At 43.5% G+C, this 18591-nt stretch overlaps 1 protein-coding gene across 2 annotated transcripts; it reads left to right on the top strand.

Annotated features, from left to right (window-relative positions):
- Window positions 1–10305: 10305 nt before the first annotated feature.
- On the top strand, window positions 10306–18029 carry HSP90AA1 (heat shock protein 90 alpha family class A member 1). Of its 2 annotated transcripts, none has more exons than XM_086612821.1 (11): window positions 10306–10487; window positions 12119–12277; window positions 12375–12741; window positions 13186–13319; window positions 13634–13942; window positions 14641–14806; window positions 14930–15120; window positions 15258–15405; window positions 16128–16396; window positions 16750–17083; window positions 17279–18029. In XM_086612821.1, the coding sequence occupies exons 2-11, from the start codon at window positions 12119–12121 to the stop codon at window positions 17386–17388; spliced, it is 2187 nt and encodes a 728-aa protein (XP_086468947.1). In that variant the 5' UTR covers window positions 10306–10487; the 3' UTR covers window positions 17389–18029. The 2 variants fall into 2 exon arrangements, with proteins under 2 accessions (XP_086468947.1, XP_086468948.1); XM_086612822.1 differs by lacking the exon at window positions 10306–10487 and adding an exon at window positions 10659–10682.
- Window positions 18030–18591: the final 562 nt, after the last annotated feature.

The following is an 18591-nucleotide window of genomic DNA, read 5'->3' as shown; positions in this document are numbered from 1 at the left end:
TAATAATCTATTAACCATGAACTAAAGAGTCTACCCAGAACATATGGACAGATTTAAACTAATTCCCTGCCTTTTCTTACAAGTATAGAGTGCCAAAGTAAAGACTATATCCTATGTTTGAAATACTAGAAATAATCAACTTCTTGGACTTCTATTTTAAATGCTAATAATCTCCCTTCCTGAAAAACATGAAACCTGAACTTGGCATAATTTTTAAATTCCTACAACTTCTCAAACCGTTGTTGAAACATGCCTCATGGTGAAATTTGAAACTTACAGGCGTGTAGCGCACTCATGGTATAGTCCAGTGTCTATTGAATTCTCAATAGCTGACTTTATATATTTCTTCACAGATACTGCAGCAGAGCAGAATTATGAAGGTAACAAGAAAAAGTGCAATAATGAAATTCTTCAGAGTTTTCCTTGACCATCAGAAGGAAAGAAGACTTCTAAAAAGTTTTGTAAGCAATTTTACAGAATATGACATGTTTGTTCTACCTGGACACCACTTTCAAGGAGGGGCTGGACTGTCAGGATGTAGAAGAGCAGGTTGCTCCACAAGGAATGATGAGCCAGGAGCCAAGGATGAAAACAAGGCAGACAGGGGCAGTGAGCATCCCAACAAGGGGCATAATCCCACAGTACCCGAACAAGAAGAGGAGAATTGGTCTTTTAGCCAACAGCTCAATGATTGCCACACAAATCTGTAATAAAGGTAGGTCCAAGGACAAGCCAAGAAGTCAGGTCAGCAAGGCAAGGCTGGGATCAGCAAAGTATAAGGCACAGCTACAGCATAGTTTAGGCAAGGATCAAAGCCAAGGGCCTAGGCTCAAATGCAGCTCCTAAGCTATGATGAGACACCCTCGGTCAAACCTTCTTATAGCTCTTTCTCACATTGCTCCTTTCATAGTGGTCAGATCCTACGTAACTTGGCTGCATGATATCAGAGCTAGTTTTGACCCATAATTCAAAGTTAATAATCAACTAAAAGTCCTCGCTGTAAATTCTTTCTAGAACCAGGTTTATCAGATTCTTTTCTGCACCAATTTAAGCAGAAGTTTTGCAAGACTCAATTCTTCCCATTTATGTGCCCTCTTAAAAGTGAAATGGTTGAGGTTATTGTATGCTCAATATCCTCAATACGAGTGTGTAATTTTTTTTAACCTAGTTTACCCTGCTTCCAGCCATTACTGCTTAGTAAACCTACTTTCTCAAATCCTTAAACAACTAAAATTCCATTCGCAACTAAATGTGAAAGTGTAAGTGATCTCCACATCAGATTGCTCTCACTCTTTCCTTGAATCCTCTGATTTCTAAGGTAAACCTTTCTTTGAAGGTTTTTCCTTTGTCTCTAGGAACTGTGCTGTCCTGGTTTTGGCTGGGACAGAGTTAGTTTTTCTTTTTAGCAGCTAGAAGAGCTCTGTGTTTTGGATTTAGTATGGGATTTGGTATGAGAAGAATGTTGATATCACACTGATGTTTATAGTTGGTGCTGAGACATCAAGGACTTTTTAGCTTCCCATGTTTTGCCAGTGTGCAGGAGCACAACAGGCTGGGGGGGAGCATAGTGGGACAGAGGGCCCACAACTCTTATGATTTGGACTTAGGCTTAGGACTGAGGGCCAAATTGGCTAATGGAATATTCTATATCATGCAATGTCATGCGTGGTATATATATATAGGAGTTGATTGGGAAGTTGGAATCTCTCTTTGGGGGAATTCTCTCAGTCTCTTCTCAGACTCTCGGTCCCTTGGATCTCTCTCTCTCTCTCTCTCTCTGGGCCTCTCACTCATCTGAGATTGCAGGACAGGGTGGGATTTTGTCATCAGGTGGTGAGCGATTACACTGTGCTTCACTTTATTATATTATCATTTATATATATTATGATCATTATAGCATTATTATATCCATGTTATTTTATTATTATTTTATTGTTGTTTTTAATTTTGTATTACTATTATTATTAAATTGTTCTTATCTCAACCCATAAGTCTCCTTCCCTTTTCCCCTTTAATTCTCTTCCCCATTCCCCAGGGGGTGGGAGAGAGTGAGCAAGCAGCTGTGTGGCCTTTAGTTGCCAGTGGGGTTAAACTGTGACATGTGCTTATTAAGAAGTAGATGCTTCAGGAGTGTCCCTGAAGTACAAAGGCCTTTCCAACAATTTTTCTTCTTGCTTTTGCTGAAGGCACTAGAAGAACTGCATCCCAAATATGTTTTCTTTATATAAAATAATATCTTCTTTGTATTAAATCTTCTTTGTTAAAAAATATGTGATCTTTCCAGTATAGGTGATTCATGAACTAATTCCCTCAGCATTTGGTTACCTGCTTAAAATCCAGGACTAGGACTTATCTTCCATGTGTCTATTTAAAACGAATTCAAAATTTATTTCCTACTCTTAACTTTTCTGCCATGTCCTAATTATCTAACTCAAGTCGAAATTGGCATGTGTTCAGTAAGTTGAAAAATAAATACTATTGCATCAAGAATAAGTTACTGAAGTACAGAATACACACTTTGTGACATGATTTCCAATACTACATAGCTTCCTAGTTTTAATTAATTAAGATTTAATTTAAGATTTTAGAGTCTTCAGTTCTACTGTTTTGAAGATGACTTGAAGGATACTTTTGTCACCAAATCTACCACGCACACAACACAAGGTATGTAAGTGCTCCATACAGATCCATACCTGCTAGTAAATATGCAACAGCATTTAGCTGATACATGTAGTAAACCCACAGCTTTTACTGTTATACTGAATCCAATTCTTAGAACTTGAATATATATAGGGAAAAAAAATCAGGTTTATTTCCACTCTTCTTGCTGGGGAGGCTCTATTAAGTTATTTCTCTAGTGATGTAACTTTACCATCACTATAATTTTTTAATATCGTTGTGGGAAGTCTAGGATTTTGTTTATCTAGGGGCTTTTTTAGTCAAACCTCCTGTTCTCTGGAAGAGCTTTTTCTCCAAGTTTATTCTCCTTCTGAATTAGGATCTATTGAAACTTATGCCTATGAATGGAAAAAAGCTCAGCTATAGATAATACAAGATACAGCTGCCACAATACCTATTGTTCTTCCTCCAAAGCTAACATTTCTATGTAGCTATTCCTGATTTAAGGGGGTTCTGATGGTCATGACATTCTACTGTCATTCTCCAAACCAAATAACTGTATGTACTGTTTTATTGGTCCCATGCTAGACAAAGACAGCACCCATTTCAGCCAACAGGTACTGCAGTCATCTTCCAATGCTCTAAAAGCAAAGAGCAGAACCAGATACTGGCAAGAAACAATTTGAACTCTTTGGAAGACTAAGTGTCCTGTGTCGCTGAGTTTGTATAGGTATAATTCTTGTTTTGCGCATATAATTTCAGCTGAGTAGTGCATAATTATGCATTTATTCTGGGAAAGCATAAATCATGATATAAGGTATAAAACTATAGAGACAGTATCCCTTGTTCCAGTCACAAGGGAAGGTTAAGATGAGGATCAATTTAAAATACCAAATTATAGTGGTTATAAACTTAACCTAATCTATTAATTTTGTTGCAAACAGAACGTAAAGTAATTTATGGTAAGATTAAACAATTATTCTGGGTCCTTTATAACATTCCATGAATCCAGACCTTTCCATGCACATTCTCTCAGCCTTTCTATGCAGCTGAGCTTTTATTATAACTTATACTTGACATTTGTTAGTAGTGGAATTGTTGACTTTTGCTGTAACAAATATATTCTTGTTCAACAGTTTAAGTCCCTTCAGAATTCCTTCTGAGAGCAATGACTCTGACAGTAATCACACTCCCTAACACATAGTTCAAGAACCATAGAGTCTTAGAAAAAAAGATGGGTACATATTGCCCTTGTTCCATACAATTATTGCTGCCACCTACAGTTCAAAAGTACAGCTACACTTTATGAGATGGATTTTGCTCTTTGCCTCTTACATATGTTTTCGCTGCAAAAATATTTCTTCTAATTGACTACCGATCCTATTTCTAGTATAAATCACTTTTTATGTGACCTAAAGATCTTATGATCACTTCATCTTCCAGAAAGACACAAGAAAGCAGGAAACAAGACAGCCTAAGGAACAGTTTTAAGAAATTCCGTGGGAACAGAGTTGATAAGACACTTTGTTTTAGTTTGTAGCCAGCCGTGGTATGTACCTATCTGTAGCGTTGAAGGACGTTTCAACTTGTTTTTTGCTAAGGACTCAGATGTCCAAGACACTGGGGGGAGCATGGCCAGGGAGACTGACACCTAAATTGGCAAATAGGGATTCCATACTATGTACCATCATGCTCACTCTGAACTGGAAAGTTTGTTGGGGTCAAGGCCCTTCTTGTCTCTCTCTTTCTCCTTCTCAGTGGTCTCTGTCCCTGGAGGTTCTCGCTTATCATTCAGCTCTCACGGCCTACTCTCTCTCTTCTAGGATTGAAGTTCCAGAACTTCCCTGCTCTGGGATCGCTGGCCAGGAACGTGCTGGACATTGGCCAAGGGGTGGTGAGCAATTACACTGTATATCACTTGTCTGTTTTTTGTTATTATTATCATTATTATTATTATTTTCATTTTTATTTTATTTTGTTTAAATTATTGAATAGTTCTTATCTCAACCCATAAGTACCTCTTCACTCAGAGGGTGGTGAGGTACTGGAACAGGTTGCCCAGAGAAGTTGTAGATGCCTCATCCCTGGAAGTGTTCAAGGCCAGGTTGGATGAGGCTTTGAGCAACCTAGTGTAGTGGAGGGTTTCCCTGCCCATGGCAGGGGGGCTGGAACTAGATGATCTTTGAGGTCCCTTCCAACCCTAACCATTCTATGATTCTATAATCTTCTTTCCTTTTCCCAATTCCCCTTCTCGAGCGGGGAGGGGTTGTTGGGTAATAGAACAGCTGCCTATTATTTAGCCCTGATACAGGCTAAACATAGACAGTCAGTCTTCTGAAATCTACTGTTTAAGTAATTTCGGTTGATGCTGTTTTGTTTTCCTTCAGTAAACCATGAAGCACTGAGATGAAGCTCAACACGAGCTGGCAATGTGCACTGGCAGCCCAGAAAGCCAACCCTATCCTGGGCTGCATCCAAAGAAGCGTGGCCAGCGGGTCGAGGGAGGTGATTCTGCCCCTCTACTCTGCTCTCGCGAGACCCCACCTGGAATACTGCATTCAGCTCTGGAGTCCCCAACACAATAACGACATGGAGCTGCTGGAGCGAGTCCAGAGGAGGGCCACGAAGATGATCTGAGGGCTGGAGCACCTCTCCTGTGAGTTGGGGCTGTTCAGCCTGGGGAAGAGAAGGCTCTGGGGTGATCTTATTGCAGCCTTCCAGTACTTAAAGGGGGCCTACAGGAAAGCTGGAGAGGGACTTTTTACAAGGGCGTGTAGTGATAGGACAAGGGGTAATGGCTTTAAACTGAAAGAGGGCAGATTTAGATTAGATCTAAGGAAGAAATTCTTCACTCTGAGGGGGGTGAGGCACTGGAACAGGTTGCCCAGAGAAGCTGTAAATGCCCCATCCCTGGAGGCGTTCAAGGCCAGGTTGAATGAGGCTTTGAGCAACCTGGTGTAGTAGAGGGTTTCCCTGCCCACGGCAGGGGGGTTGGAACTAGATGATTTTTGAGGTCCTTCCAACCCAAACCATTCTATGATTCTATGAGATAACAACATGACAAATCTGTGTCAGAACTCAAACAGAATTAATATTAAAGCAATGTTATAAAAGCATTAAAGCTACAACACCAAGCTCTCAAAAGTTATTTAAATGCTGGAATTAGAATTCTCTATGCAAATGTAATTTAATTTCTTTGTGGCTTATAAAAATAAACAAATCTTGTTCAGCAACACAGAAGAAGCCTTTGATAGAATCAAGAATAAAATCCAGTTTTCCTGGGTGTTATTTCAATACGCTGAACATTAAATAGCTTTCTTCCAGCCATCTTTTACTTTGTTCTTTTTTAATTTCATAACTTTCATATAGCAAGGATTTCTATGAAATTGTGTAATTAAAGACTTCGTTATGATGCAAATGTATATGGGGAACAAGTATGGGACTAATCCTTAAGAAACCAGCAAACGCAAGATTGCGGCTCATGCAGTTAGTGCAGCAGTGCATCTGAATTTTCCAAAAGCAAAAGTTGCTCGATTCTGACAACAAAATGGCAAATCACTACATGCCTGGGCCTTGAATTTTGAATTAGAATTGAATATTGTGATTGTTGGGGGTTTTTACCTTTGCATTTACAGTAATGTTTGAAGTAGTAAATCCTACTGAATAAATGGTAGTTTCCCCATGTTATTTATTTAAATACTGTATAATCGGAAAAAAAATGAAATCCTATGTAACCGTTCCTCAGACACTGGCTACAACAGTTGTTAAAAAAAAAAACCAAACAGAACAATGTTTTTAGCCCTGTTTCCTAAGGAAATGAAACACGTGCAATAACGTGGTTGTTGTCCATCAGTCCCTCCCTAATAATTTTGACCTATTTAACCAATTCAATCAAAGTTAACAAAGGAATAGAGTTCACAGAGATATTAAGGTCTGCAAAAATCACTAGGTGGGCAGCAGAGACGTGTGCTCTTGTTGCCTCTTTTGAAGGAAGGAGCAGGGAGAATTCAGCTTTATCCTCCCTGTTTGGCTGGCCTAACGGCTAGGAGGTAATGGTGAGCTCTTCACTGAGCACATCTGTGTGCACCAGCCGTAGCACGTACCGCTTCTTGCCCAGGCAGAAAATTAAAGGAAGGCAGATGAAGGATAGATGGGTTTGGGATGATGAGGAGAGGGGTCAGGATGACTAGGGGATATGGGAGGGAACAAGTGTGTGTGAATGTAGGACTTCAAAATACCAGGCTTCAGCATTTACGGTTAATAGAACTATTTCTTAAAATATGAAAGTATATTAATCTCTTGGCTGAAAAAAAATGAACTATTTTGCTCAGATTTTCCCTCAAAATTAACTCTGACAGAAACCAAGTCTGGAAGCAGTCTTTTTAGTCTAAAGCTGAAGGAATACAAAACTGGGATCTGTTAAAACAGAGTAGCCACAGGAAAAAAGTGCCTATCTTCACTAGCGCTCACTGCGTAACAGAACAAAAAGAATATAGATTATTCACAAGTCATGAAGAAAATATTTGTTTTACACAGGCAGACAGGAACTTGGTTTAAGCAGAACTGGGAAAACTTAGGCGGTTTGGTATGAGATTACTTTCTCCTAGCGCACTTGTCAAACTTGGCAGAAGAAATCATTCTGCTTTTGAAGACTGCTTTGGAAAGCTGGGTAACACCATCACGAGAGAGAAACAGAATGATGTGACGGCTGCATTAGACAGTATAAAGGCGCGTGATCCCGCAGACATATGCAAAACCTTCCATAGGTCTTCACATGCTTCAAACTACGTATATCCCTAAGTCTGAATGACTGAATCGACATTAATCAAGAGATCAGAAAGGAAAAGATTTTCTTAAGAAAACATCTTGAATATTTTGATAAAAGTGGCACTCTTAAAATTTTAGACATCTCAAAAGCAGAGCACACAAACCATTTTAGTAGGATATCACTGGGAAAAAAAAAGCTAGGATAGATTTCCACAAATTGTAATAGCTTAGCAGGTCTCCAAAACACAGAAGTTATTTTGACCCAAATAAATGTTAGAAAACATTTCAGTTAATGGAATCTGAATGTAAGTGTGTTTCAGTCTAAAAGGCGTGTCCTATAGAATTTATACTATGCCAGGACTATTTTTAATCTGAGAAAAACAGGAAAATTACATCGTTACGCTTAACTGCCACACTTTATTAGGATAGTGGTAAAAAGCCATTAAGCTGCTTTACAGAACCAGACAACCAAAGCAGCTGTTCGACCATTGAAATCATAGTCACTGTGCAAAGAAAGGAACACGTCATACTCAAGAAAGGATTTTGGTGATTATTACTTTGTAGAAAGGTGCGTGTTTGAGAGAAAGAAAAAGAAGTTCATTGAGAAGCACCACAACATCAGACTCAAAGAAGGTACAGAAAACCACCAGCCAGAGAAAGCACCAACAAAGTGACCCAGACAGAACTGCAGAACTTTCTGGGCTGAGTGTTGGCTGAAATCCAGCTTTTTCAGTGGCTTAGAACTGTGAGCAAATAACGTCACTCTTAAATGGTTTGATTTCTTCTGTGCGCAGCAGCTCATCTATATACCCTCTTATGTTATTCTTGACACCACAATTAATTTTCCTTCTAATTAAAATAACCTGCAGGACCCTGTATTTTGGCCAACTGCTTGGGTCAGAGCTGTAACACCACTAATTTAGAAGGGCAGAGTCCTGTAAGTCATTGCACCAATGCAGATACTGATCCAGATACTGCAAAATGCAATTCAACGAGCTGTACTTTTAATTCCTTGACAGGTCCTACGTGATGTCTTACACGCATACTTAATGTATCTTCTTGTCAGATGCTGAGAAGTACTGAAAACTCCCTGAAAGACATAATGCTGCAACCAAATCAAGTCTGTAGGCCCCAATTCAATCAGATTTGCTTGTCTAGGTCAAGCTGCAGGATAAAAGATGTTAAGAATGTTAAACTCAGCATAGGGATCTTCAGTTAAATGCATTAGTTGATCTTTGTAATAGCTGATTCATAGGGCATGCTACTCAGTGTAATTTAGGATGCTTAACTGGGAGAAGGGCAAGTTAGGCATATAAAAATTAGATTCCCAAAAGTCAGTCAGATGTTGAAATAGCTAGCTATCTGGGATACATCTAAGAGGCAACATTTTCTGTTGAAGAAGGAAAGAAATTTCAAGAAAGCCAAGAAGTTGCACCTGGAATGAATTTTTGCTACAGAAACAACACCCTTTTCATTCCTCAAATAAAAAAAATAGCTATTCTTTAGAGCAGGGAGATTGTCTAGATTCATGCTTACATCAGTGTACAGTTCAAACATGTAGCTTCACTTGGTATTTATATCTCAAAAAGTGGATTAGCTCCAAGAAGAAAGTTTTAGAAGCCTGCTCTGGAACACATGTGATGCAGATCATTCTCCGGAGACATGGAAGACCCGCATTTAACTCCCTGCTCCCAATCAGGTCGTTCAGGATATAAAAATAACCTCCCTGCTAAATGCGGTAATCACAGAGCTACTGGGTGTAATGAGACATGTCCTCATCAAACCCTTTATGCAAGATGTATAAATGTATGCATAAAGACGTCTGTAGCTGTGCCCTTTGAACAGCAACTGAGACTTCCCACAGATCAGACGGCAAAGGCCACGTCCAGGCTGAGGATCCCAGCGGGTTTCAGGCTTTGGGCTGTTACCAAACGGAACAGCATTGGGATCCTTCTCTTGTCTGCTATCAGCACTTAAATCCTTAAGCAGTTGCATAGCTATGTATGTAGGTCTTCTGAGTTTCTTGGATATCTCCCGACTCTTGACCGAATACACAGGCATGGCTTTGTTCCACTTGCAGACTAAACTCGCTGTGTGAGAAGCGATTCCGTTTTCCCTGATTAGGCAAAACGCTTCACCGCAGCATCCCTGAGATGTGATTCATCCAGCTACGCCTGGCAGAGCAGACGGGTCCTGCCAGCCGAGCAGGCCAGGGACGCGGTGCCCGGCCCTCCCGCAGCCCCGGGAAAGCTGGGAAAGCTCCGGGAAAGCCCCGGGACTGCAAAGCTGCAGCCACCTGCAAAACGGGCCTGCGGGGAGCCGCCCGGCGGTACTAACCCCCCCGGGGCCGGGTGGGCACAGCCCTGCCGCTGGGACTGCGCGGTAGACGGGGGGCTGAGAGGAAACAGGGCGGCCACCGCCCCGCGCCGCCATTCTGGGCCCGTCGCCCGGCGGGAGAGGGCGCGGAGGCGAACTCGGCGCGTTCCAGGCCCTTCTCAGCAGCGCAGCTGGACGCGGCGGGAGAGGCGGGGAGAAAGAGGGGGGAGCGGGCGCGGCCCCGCCCGCTTCTAGGACGTTCTGAGGGGCGCGGAGTGGCGAATGACATCACCCGCTGCTTGCGCAATGCCCCCGGACCCCTCCCCCTCGGCGCCGCGGGCGGCCACCGCGCATGCGCCCGCCTGTCCCCGCCCCGGCCTCCCCGGCCGAGCCGACGGTTGGGCAAACGGGGAGCGCGCGCCCGCCCATGCACAGAATCCACCCCCGCCCGGGCAACGGAGGCAACGGAACGCGCCTGCGCGAGACTCGCGCTCTGACGAGCGCTGTTCGCGGAGGGCTGCTATTGGCTGCGAGCGGCTCGAGCCCGCCCCTCGGGGCGTGGCCAGGAGTCTCCGCCCCCGTCCCCCCGTCGGCCCCCACCGCTGCACCGCCCCCTCCCCCGTGCCTGTCAGTGAAGGTTCCCGATGGTTCTGGAAAGAGGCGGCGCCGGGTGTATATAAGCCAAGCGGGAGGCGGGGGGCGCGCACTAGTGGAGGCACAACTGTGCGTGTGGGGAGCGCTCGCAGCTTTGGTGACGAGACCGGCAGTTCTACCCCCCTGCAAAGGTGAGTGCCGGGGGTGTCTGTCGCGGGAGCCGGCGCTACACAAGGGGTGTTTCCGAGGGAGCGTTTTCCTCTCAAACCCCGGCTGATAATGCATGCCTCCGGGTGGTGCTGGGGGTGCGCGGTGGGGGGGCGATCCAGGGAACCGCGTGGTGCAGGACGTGTCTTTTCCTCTGTCCTCTTCGTTCCCCGTTAAAGGTGAAGTAGGTTTGGAGGGTTGCTGGGTCGCAAGGTGTGGGTACGGCTGAAAGGGAACGAGGTGCCGCTGTCTTCAAAGTCCGCGTGGGTTTTTTTATATTTTTTTATTTCTGAAGTAAGGTGGTGGAGAAGGGTGAAAACTGGCGGGTAGCTCCCGGGACGCGGGAGGGGGAATGTTCTTCCGCGAGTAGAGCTGGGGGAGGGGGGCGGAGGGGGCGGGTAGAAAAGGCCGTTTCTTGCCGAGGGGCGCCCATGCGGGACTGGCTCCCCCTTCACAGGGCTGCGGGGGGTGCCCCGACCCCGCCTCGCTCGGGGAGGCGGCGGCGAGAGAGATTTTCTCTCAATGAATGGGCGCTCCGCCGTGAGCGCAAGATGGAGGGCCCGTGGCGGGCGGTGCGGACAGGGAGGGCGCGGGGGAAGTGGGGAGCTCGGCGGGGGGGGGAGGGGGCGGAGGGTGGCGCGCGCGCTGCGCGGGGCTCGTGCCGGCGAGGGGGAGGGGTGGCGCGCGCGCTGGCAGGTTCTAGAACCTTTCGTGGTTCCGGCGGCCGCCTGCAGGGGGCGCCGTGCGGCGGCGCGCGCGGGGAGGCCGCTCGCTCGCGCCCGGCGGCGCTTCCTGCGGATCGCTGAGCGGGCGCCGGCCGGAGCGGCCTCGGGAGCCGCGGCTGGCGGATTTTATTCCCTTATTTCTGACTGGGCTGGCCGCGGAGTTGGGGCTTGCCCTGTCGCGTCTGGTCTCCGTCCGTTCCGTAGCGGTTATAGCGGGGTCGTGGTTGGAGGGGGGGGTTGGGTTTTGAGTTGAACTTGCGGTTTCCTGAGCATCCTGCAGAGCACATCCCAGGCAGCGGGTGGCCGGTCAGGTTTAAGTATTCAGTAGGACAAAGTAACGAGTTCGGCTGGGCCGTGTTGGTGTATAAGTTACAGATGTGGATGGTGTCCGCATGTGAGGATAATAGTTGTATATGAGGTGAACGTGAGAAAAAAAAAAAAAAAAGCACTCCAAATGGAGACTTACCTGTGAGAGTGGACTACGGAGAAATGCAATTTATCTCTCAAATGCCGGGCTAAGTTCTTAGCTGCGTTTTTTCTTTTTTGTAATGTGCGCTTGGCCTAAGGAAAGGAAGCAAGAGTCGTAAGCTGACTTGTAAATTCACGGATAGAGGAAAAGTTAGGTGTTATCCTGAGTGGTGCAAGCCAAAGTGAACGTAAAGCCTGTAGTTAAAATCTTGTAGTTACCTAGTTTTTGCATTCCTTAAAATTGCTGAGTTACTGGTAGGGAATAAGATGTGGGATTTTTTTTTTTTATGTGTTCCTGAGATGCTGTTTGAAACCACGTAGTTAATTACCTTTATTTCAGAATGCCATTGTCACTGCCTTGAAAAGGATATGTACACCAAGCTGTTTGGGATCGAATTTCAACTCTCTTTCTCTACTTACAGATGCCGGAAGCTGTGCAAACTCAAGACCAACCAATGGAGGAGGAGGTGGAGACCTTTGCCTTCCAGGCTGAGATTGCTCAGTTGATGTCTCTAATCATCAACACTTTCTACTCCAATAAGGAAATCTTTCTGAGGGAGCTGATTTCCAATTCATCAGATGTAAGTACCTTAACTCCTAGCCTGGCTCATGTCAATATTGCTACGGAAATTTTTAGGAGTAGTCAGGGAATGTTAAAGCTTATTTTGTCTCTTACAGGCTCTGGACAAGATAAGATACGAAAGCTTGACTGACCCAAGCAAGCTGGATTCTGGAAAAGACCTGAAAATTAACCTGATTCCAAACAAGCATGATCGTACTCTGACCATTGTGGATACAGGCATAGGGATGACCAAAGCTGACCTGGTCAACAACCTTGGTACTATTGCCAAGTCTGGTACCAAGGCTTTCATGGAAGCACTGCAGGCTGGGGCTGATATATCCATGATTGGTCAGTTTGGTGTTGGCTTCTACTCTGCCTACCTGGTTGCAGAAAAAGTGACAGTGATCACCAAGCACAATGATGATGAGCAGTATGCTTGGGAGTCATCAGCTGGTGGATCTTTCACTGTCAGACTTGATAATGGTGAGTATTAAATGTTTCTGCTCAACAAAAACAACAGATGAAATTGAGTAGTATGAGTTATGTGTCAGATCAAGCACAGGCACGGTTGTTCCATTACTGTTCCAGTTCAAGTAGCTGTCGATACATCAGGGAATGCCTAAGTGGTGCAATATAATGAAGACTAAGCTTCCAAAGGTTATACATGGAAATATTTCTGTAGACTTTTCAACTGCTCTATACACAGAAACTTGAAAGATAACAAATGAACAAACTAATGAGTGAAAGTCTTAAGCTTACTTGAAATACGTGCTGGGTACAGTAAGCTTGAGGAAGTGTCTGTAAGGCTGTTTCCGTATGCAGAAGCTTACGTTTTCCCAGTGGTGAGGAGGTGTCTGATACAGCAGTTGCAGAATTCGTCAAAGTCTAGTCTGCTGCACAAGTAAAACCTGTAAACTCCAATTCTAGGTGAACCTTTGGGCCGTGGAACAAAAGTCATCCTGCATCTTAAAGAAGATCAAACCGAGTACCTGGAAGAACGGCGAATCAAGGAAATTGTGAAGAAGCATTCCCAGTTCATCGGCTATCCTATTACACTCTTTGTATGTACTGTTAAAAACTATGTTTTACCACACTAGTAGTATCCAAGTCTCCAAACAATTAAGAAAATATAATTATATCTAAATTTCTTATTAGTGGCCATTCAGCAGCCACTAATGGCATGAACTGCCACGTAAGTACATGGAAACAAAATGACACTTAGTCCCCAAAATGCAAGTTCTTAGTTGAGTCTGAGAGGAAAACTCCATGCAATGTTCATGCAGTTTATAGCTTTGTGAGACAACAAGGATACCTTAGGGCTGTTACTGATAAAGCTTAACGGGTTTCTCAATTCAACTAACAATCTGTTTCGTAGGTGGAGAAGGAACGCGATAAGGAGGTCAGTGATGATGAGGCTGAGGAAAAGGAAGAGGAAAAAGAAGAGAAAGAGGAAAAGACAGAAGATAAACCAGAGATTGAAGATGTTGGTTCTGATGAAGAAGAAGAAAAGAAGGATGGAGATAAGAAGAAGAAGAAGAAGATCAAGGAGAAGTACATTGATCAGGAAGAGCTCAACAAGACCAAGCCCATTTGGACCAGGAATCCAGATGACATAACCAATGAGGAATACGGGGAGTTCTACAAGAGTCTAACTAATGACTGGGAAGACCACTTGGCTGTCAAAGTAAGTTCTTGCATTTCTTCAGGCACAATTACACTTGCCCCTAAAGCTGGAACCTTGCTAAATAAGCTACGAACTCTGATCGATTGTCCCAGATCTTAGTCTGATAAGTTGATTAGTATTTGGAGTGATACAGTTTCAAACACTTCCACCTTGTGAGGGTGACACTTCATCCTACAATTTTTCTGGCTACTCTTGAGGCCCGAGTTTATAATTAATCAAATCTGCAGTAAATAAAAGTAAGTGTGGATACATTCCCAGTTTGTAGCTTAGTTGTTGTCAAGTCTAAGTAATAAATTTAAAAGTAGATTTCAGACAAACGTAAGTTGAGTTATTTGGGTTTGTAATTCAGTTTTGAAAAGGCCTACAGCTAAAGGGGATGGGTGAGTGAGATGTAATTTGTCCATTTTGTGTGTCTATAGTGGGAAGTGCTATAAATACACGTGCTTCCTGGAGCTCAGTATATAACGTAGGGAACTTGAGTATGTCTCTTGAATTGTTCTACTTGCCTGGTAACGACTGAAGAGAACTTGGGATATTCCGTGTGGAGAAAGTGCTTGTTCCTGACCAAGGTGTTGACTACTGTATTTTCTGAAATCTCAGATGATTACTTTTGCCTTCTGCATTGGAAGAGCTGTTAAAGGGTAACTGAAGTGAGAGCCGTGTAAATTGACTAAAATTATCATCTTGCTTTCGCACAGCACTTCTCTGTGGAAGGGCAGTTGGAATTCCGAGCTCTCCTGTTCGTCCCACGGCGTGCACCCTTCGATCTGTTTGAAAACAGGAAGAAGAAGAATAACATCAAGCTGTATGTGCGCAGAGTTTTCATCATGGATAACTGTGAGGAGCTGATCCCTGAATATCTGAGTGAGTATATTTTTGAGAAAAAAAAAAAGATGTCATTTAAAAGGGTGAAGCTACTTCAGGTGGTGGCTGGTAATAATCTTTCCTTTGAGACCTGCAAAGCTAATTCTCCCTGTCCTCTTCCAGATTTCATGAGGGGTGTGGTGGACTCTGAGGATTTACCTCTGAATATTTCTCGTGAAATGCTGCAGCAAAGCAAGATCCTGAAAGTGATCCGGAAGAACTTGGTGAAGAAGTGCTTGGAACTTTTCACTGAGTTGGCTGAAGACAAGGAGAATTACAAAAAGTTCTATGAGCAGTTCTCCAAGAATATCAAGGTTTGTGGTCTTTCTGCTTAATACTACTAACATTAAAGCTATGGATTTTTGTTACGCCTGAAATAAAAAACTACCACAGTTTAGGATTTATATGAAAGAATCACTTAATCATTTTATTTTTATTTCTACTTTTGTAGCTTGGTATACATGAAGACTCTCAGAACCGCAAGAAGCTCTCAGAGTTGCTGAGGTACTACACATCTGCATCTGGTGATGAAATGGTTTCTCTCAAGGATTACTGCACTCGGATGAAGGAAAACCAGAAACACGTCTACTACATTACTGGTGAGTTTGGGACAGAAGTGTTTGTAAATGCAGATACATGTTTAGGGGTTATCTCTGAGGTTAGAAAATGGAAAATAACAGCGCAGGTTCTCTCAGTGCTCAGAAAGAGGGAACCATGTGGTGCAGGATGTGCCTGTTAGACTTGTTAACGGTAGTTAACGGTTCCTTAATGTGGTACTACGTCCACGAGGACAGCAGGACTAGCTACAGATAACAAAGTGCCCCTTGCACAGCTAGCAGCTTACTGTTTTTTTTTCCCCTGTAAGCCCAGAAAGTACACTTTAAAGTCTTTGAGGTGTCCTGAACGTAGCTTTGTGTTCAGGCTTTAGCTAATAAATTTGGCCAGGAGTATCTGATTTTTTTTTTTTTAAGATCTAGTGCTCAAACAATTTAATTCATTGTTTGGGCATCAGGTAAAGGCTTCGTGGGGCTTCTCAGTTTTCTTCCTTGCCAGGAATGGGAAACGTAGCTGGTGTTCCAGGAAATGCAAACTTAACTTCAACCAGAGAAGTATTAAAAGCTGTGATGTAGTTTGAAAGGCTTCAATCTCTTGAGGCCAGCCTGATGTTTACAGTTGCTTGTTGTACCTGTTTTGTACCCCTTTATTTTCTTGTTAATGGACACCAGTCAGAGTGTCACTGTAAACATTGCATAGCGCTTTTCCAGAAAATAAGCAATCTGCCACACTACAGCCAAAACTGTGACATTCTTGCTTCTTGCAGGTGAAACAAAAGATCAGGTGGCCAACTCGGCTTTCGTGGAGCGTCTTCGCAAACATGGTCTGGAAGTGATCTACATGATTGAGCCTATTGATGAATACTGTGTGCAGCAGCTGAAGGAGTTCGAAGGCAAGACCCTGGTTTCTGTAACAAAAGAGGGTTTGGAGCTTCCAGAAGATGAGGAAGAGAAAAAGAAGCAAGAGGAGAAAAAAGCCAAATTTGAAAACCTTTGCAAAATAATGAAAGATATCCTTGAAAAGAAAGTAGAAAAGGTAATTAGTATTACTGTTGGTATGTATGTAACAAGTTCAATGATCTGAAATGAAGTTGCTGCAGAGGAAGCTCAGATAATGTCTGTTGCAATTTCCTCTTCTGAAAGAGATGGCAGTTTCTCTGCAAGGTACAGCTTTACAGGTACAAGGTGTCCTTGTTGTCTTTTAGTGAAGCTAAGTGGTTCTGTTGAGCTGGTATTCCATATTTCCTTGACTCTCAGGAGTCTTGGGTCTTCGACAACCTGCAGCAGCATTTAAAAGTTGAACCCATGGTTAGATCAGTGGGGACAGCAGATCAAGTGTGCATGCTGAAATACTAAATTACAAACTTTGCTTTGTATTGACTTTCCTAGGTGGTTGTGTCCAATCGTTTAGTCACTTCTCCATGCTGTATTGTAACAAGTACCTATGGCTGGACCGCCAACATGGAGAGGATCATGAAAGCACAGGCATTGAGAGACAACTCCACAATGGGATACATGGCAGCAAAGAAACATCTGGAGATTAATCCTGATCATTCCATCATTGAAACACTGAGGCAGAAAGCAGAGGCTGATAAGAATGACAAGTCTGTGAAGGATCTTGTCATTCTGCTGTATGAGACAGCACTCCTGTCCTCTGGCTTCAGTTTAGAAGATCCTCAGACACATGCCAACCGCATTTATAGAATGATCAAACTTGGCCTGGGTAAGTTAGTTAGAAATCTGTCCTGTCTCCAAATGTGGTGTGGTTACATGCCCTTGCAGGGTCTTGAGTGTCCAGAGGTCACCTTGGTGGTGTTTCTTCCTGGTGAAGAGACAACTCTCAGATCAGTCAAAGTGCTAAGGAAAATAAAGGGATTAGTTCTGACGTCAGCACTAATGGTATGTGTTTCCTGCACAGGCATTGATGAAGACGATACTGCTGCAGAAGAAGCTAGTCCAGCAGTTACTGAGGAGATGCCACCTCTTGAAGGAGATGATGACACATCGCGCATGGAGGAGGTGGATTAAAACAGTTTACAGGAACTCATGAATGTTTCCTTGGCTAATACGAATAAGTTATATTTTGTATATTATGAATGTTACCTGCCAAAAAAAAAAAAATCTTTGACACTTTGTCTGCATTCCCTCTTTATATTTATTTTCAAAGATGTTATACCTTTATTTTTGTTACATTGCTTTTTCAGCTGATGTGAGATACAAATGCCATTGAGGGAATATTTTGTTTAACACTGTACAACCCTAAACAGGCAAGTAAGAAGTAGTTATTTTTGTCTGTATTAGCTGGTTGCAGGTGGCAGGGTTTTTGACTTATTCTTAATTGCCAGAAATGTGGGAAAGAAGTAACAAAGATGGTATGACATCAGGATGTTCAAGTTTGTTCAGCGTTCTACAGCTCTTCAACTCTAAATATGTCTAACGTACAGTACCTAGTAACTAGGTATCTAGGAGAGCTGAAATACTTGGGGAAGCTTTAACCCTTTTGCTCCTAACAAGGTCTTGATGTTTAAAGTTGTTTTTTATACTGTTCAAGGATTCTGGATTGCACTCTACCATAGAATAGAATCCACTGTAAATCTCTATTGTGACTTATGCAACTCTGCATGTGCAGTTCAAACCTAGAACTGTAAGAATAAAAGTGTTAAGAATGAGCTGTGTTGCCGACTAGTCTGTCCACACTGGGAACAAAACCTGCTGTTGTTGGCATCAGTTGCTGCTTTGGATCTTGAGCACTACCTGCTGTCTCATTCAGTCTGTAACACAGCACACTGCAGCGCCACCTCAAACCAGTGCCACGTGAAAGCAGAATAGTTCTCTAAGGTCTTGAGACAGTTGCGATCTCTGAAAAAGTCACTGTCTCAGTTTAACTGCTGTTGATAGTCCAGCAGTTTAAGACTGTGAACAGAGTGAGGCTCCGCACACCTGATCCTTCATGCTTGCACTGAAGTGGTTTTTGTGTGTGAAGTTGGGTCATGAAGCACTGCATCATACAGGTTTTCAGACTGCCAGGTTGTGCCGCGTTCTTCATTCCTTGGGCCTTTTCTTGGAAAGAGAGTGGTAAAAGGAAATATGAGTCCCTAGCCAATTCCTGCAGCTTCCTCTGCCTGCCAGGCACTTGCTGCAGACCAGGTGCCCTTCATGGACTTTGGACAGGGACCATTTGGTGTTTGCAACAAACTTGAGTTAATGAACTGGGCAGGGAGGGTAGGGGAA

Source organism: Tauraco erythrolophus, chromosome 6, assembly GCF_009769465.1.
Source record: "Tauraco erythrolophus isolate bTauEry1 chromosome 6, bTauEry1.pri, whole genome shotgun sequence".
NCBI lineage: Eukaryota > Metazoa > Chordata > Aves > Musophagiformes > Musophagidae > Tauraco > Tauraco erythrolophus.
Note: the sequence above shows the minus strand (reverse complement) of the source record. Positions and strands in the feature narration are given on the sequence as shown.

What these genes read in the sequence shown, in the direction of transcription:
- HSP90AA1 (XM_086612821.1), top strand. Translation starts at nt 12,119, where the DNA reads ATGCCGGAAGCTGTGCAAACTCAAGACCAACCAATGGAGGAGGAGGTG. An exon ending in ACACGTCTACTACATTACTG is followed by an intron (nt 15,406 to 16,127) that starts GTGAGTTTGGGA and finishes TGCTTCTTGCAG; the next exon opens with GTGAAACAAAAGATCAGGTG. An exon ending in TTGAAAAGAAAGTAGAAAAG is followed by an intron (nt 16,397 to 16,749) that starts GTAATTAGTATT and finishes TGACTTTCCTAG; the next exon opens with GTGGTTGTGTCCAATCGTTT.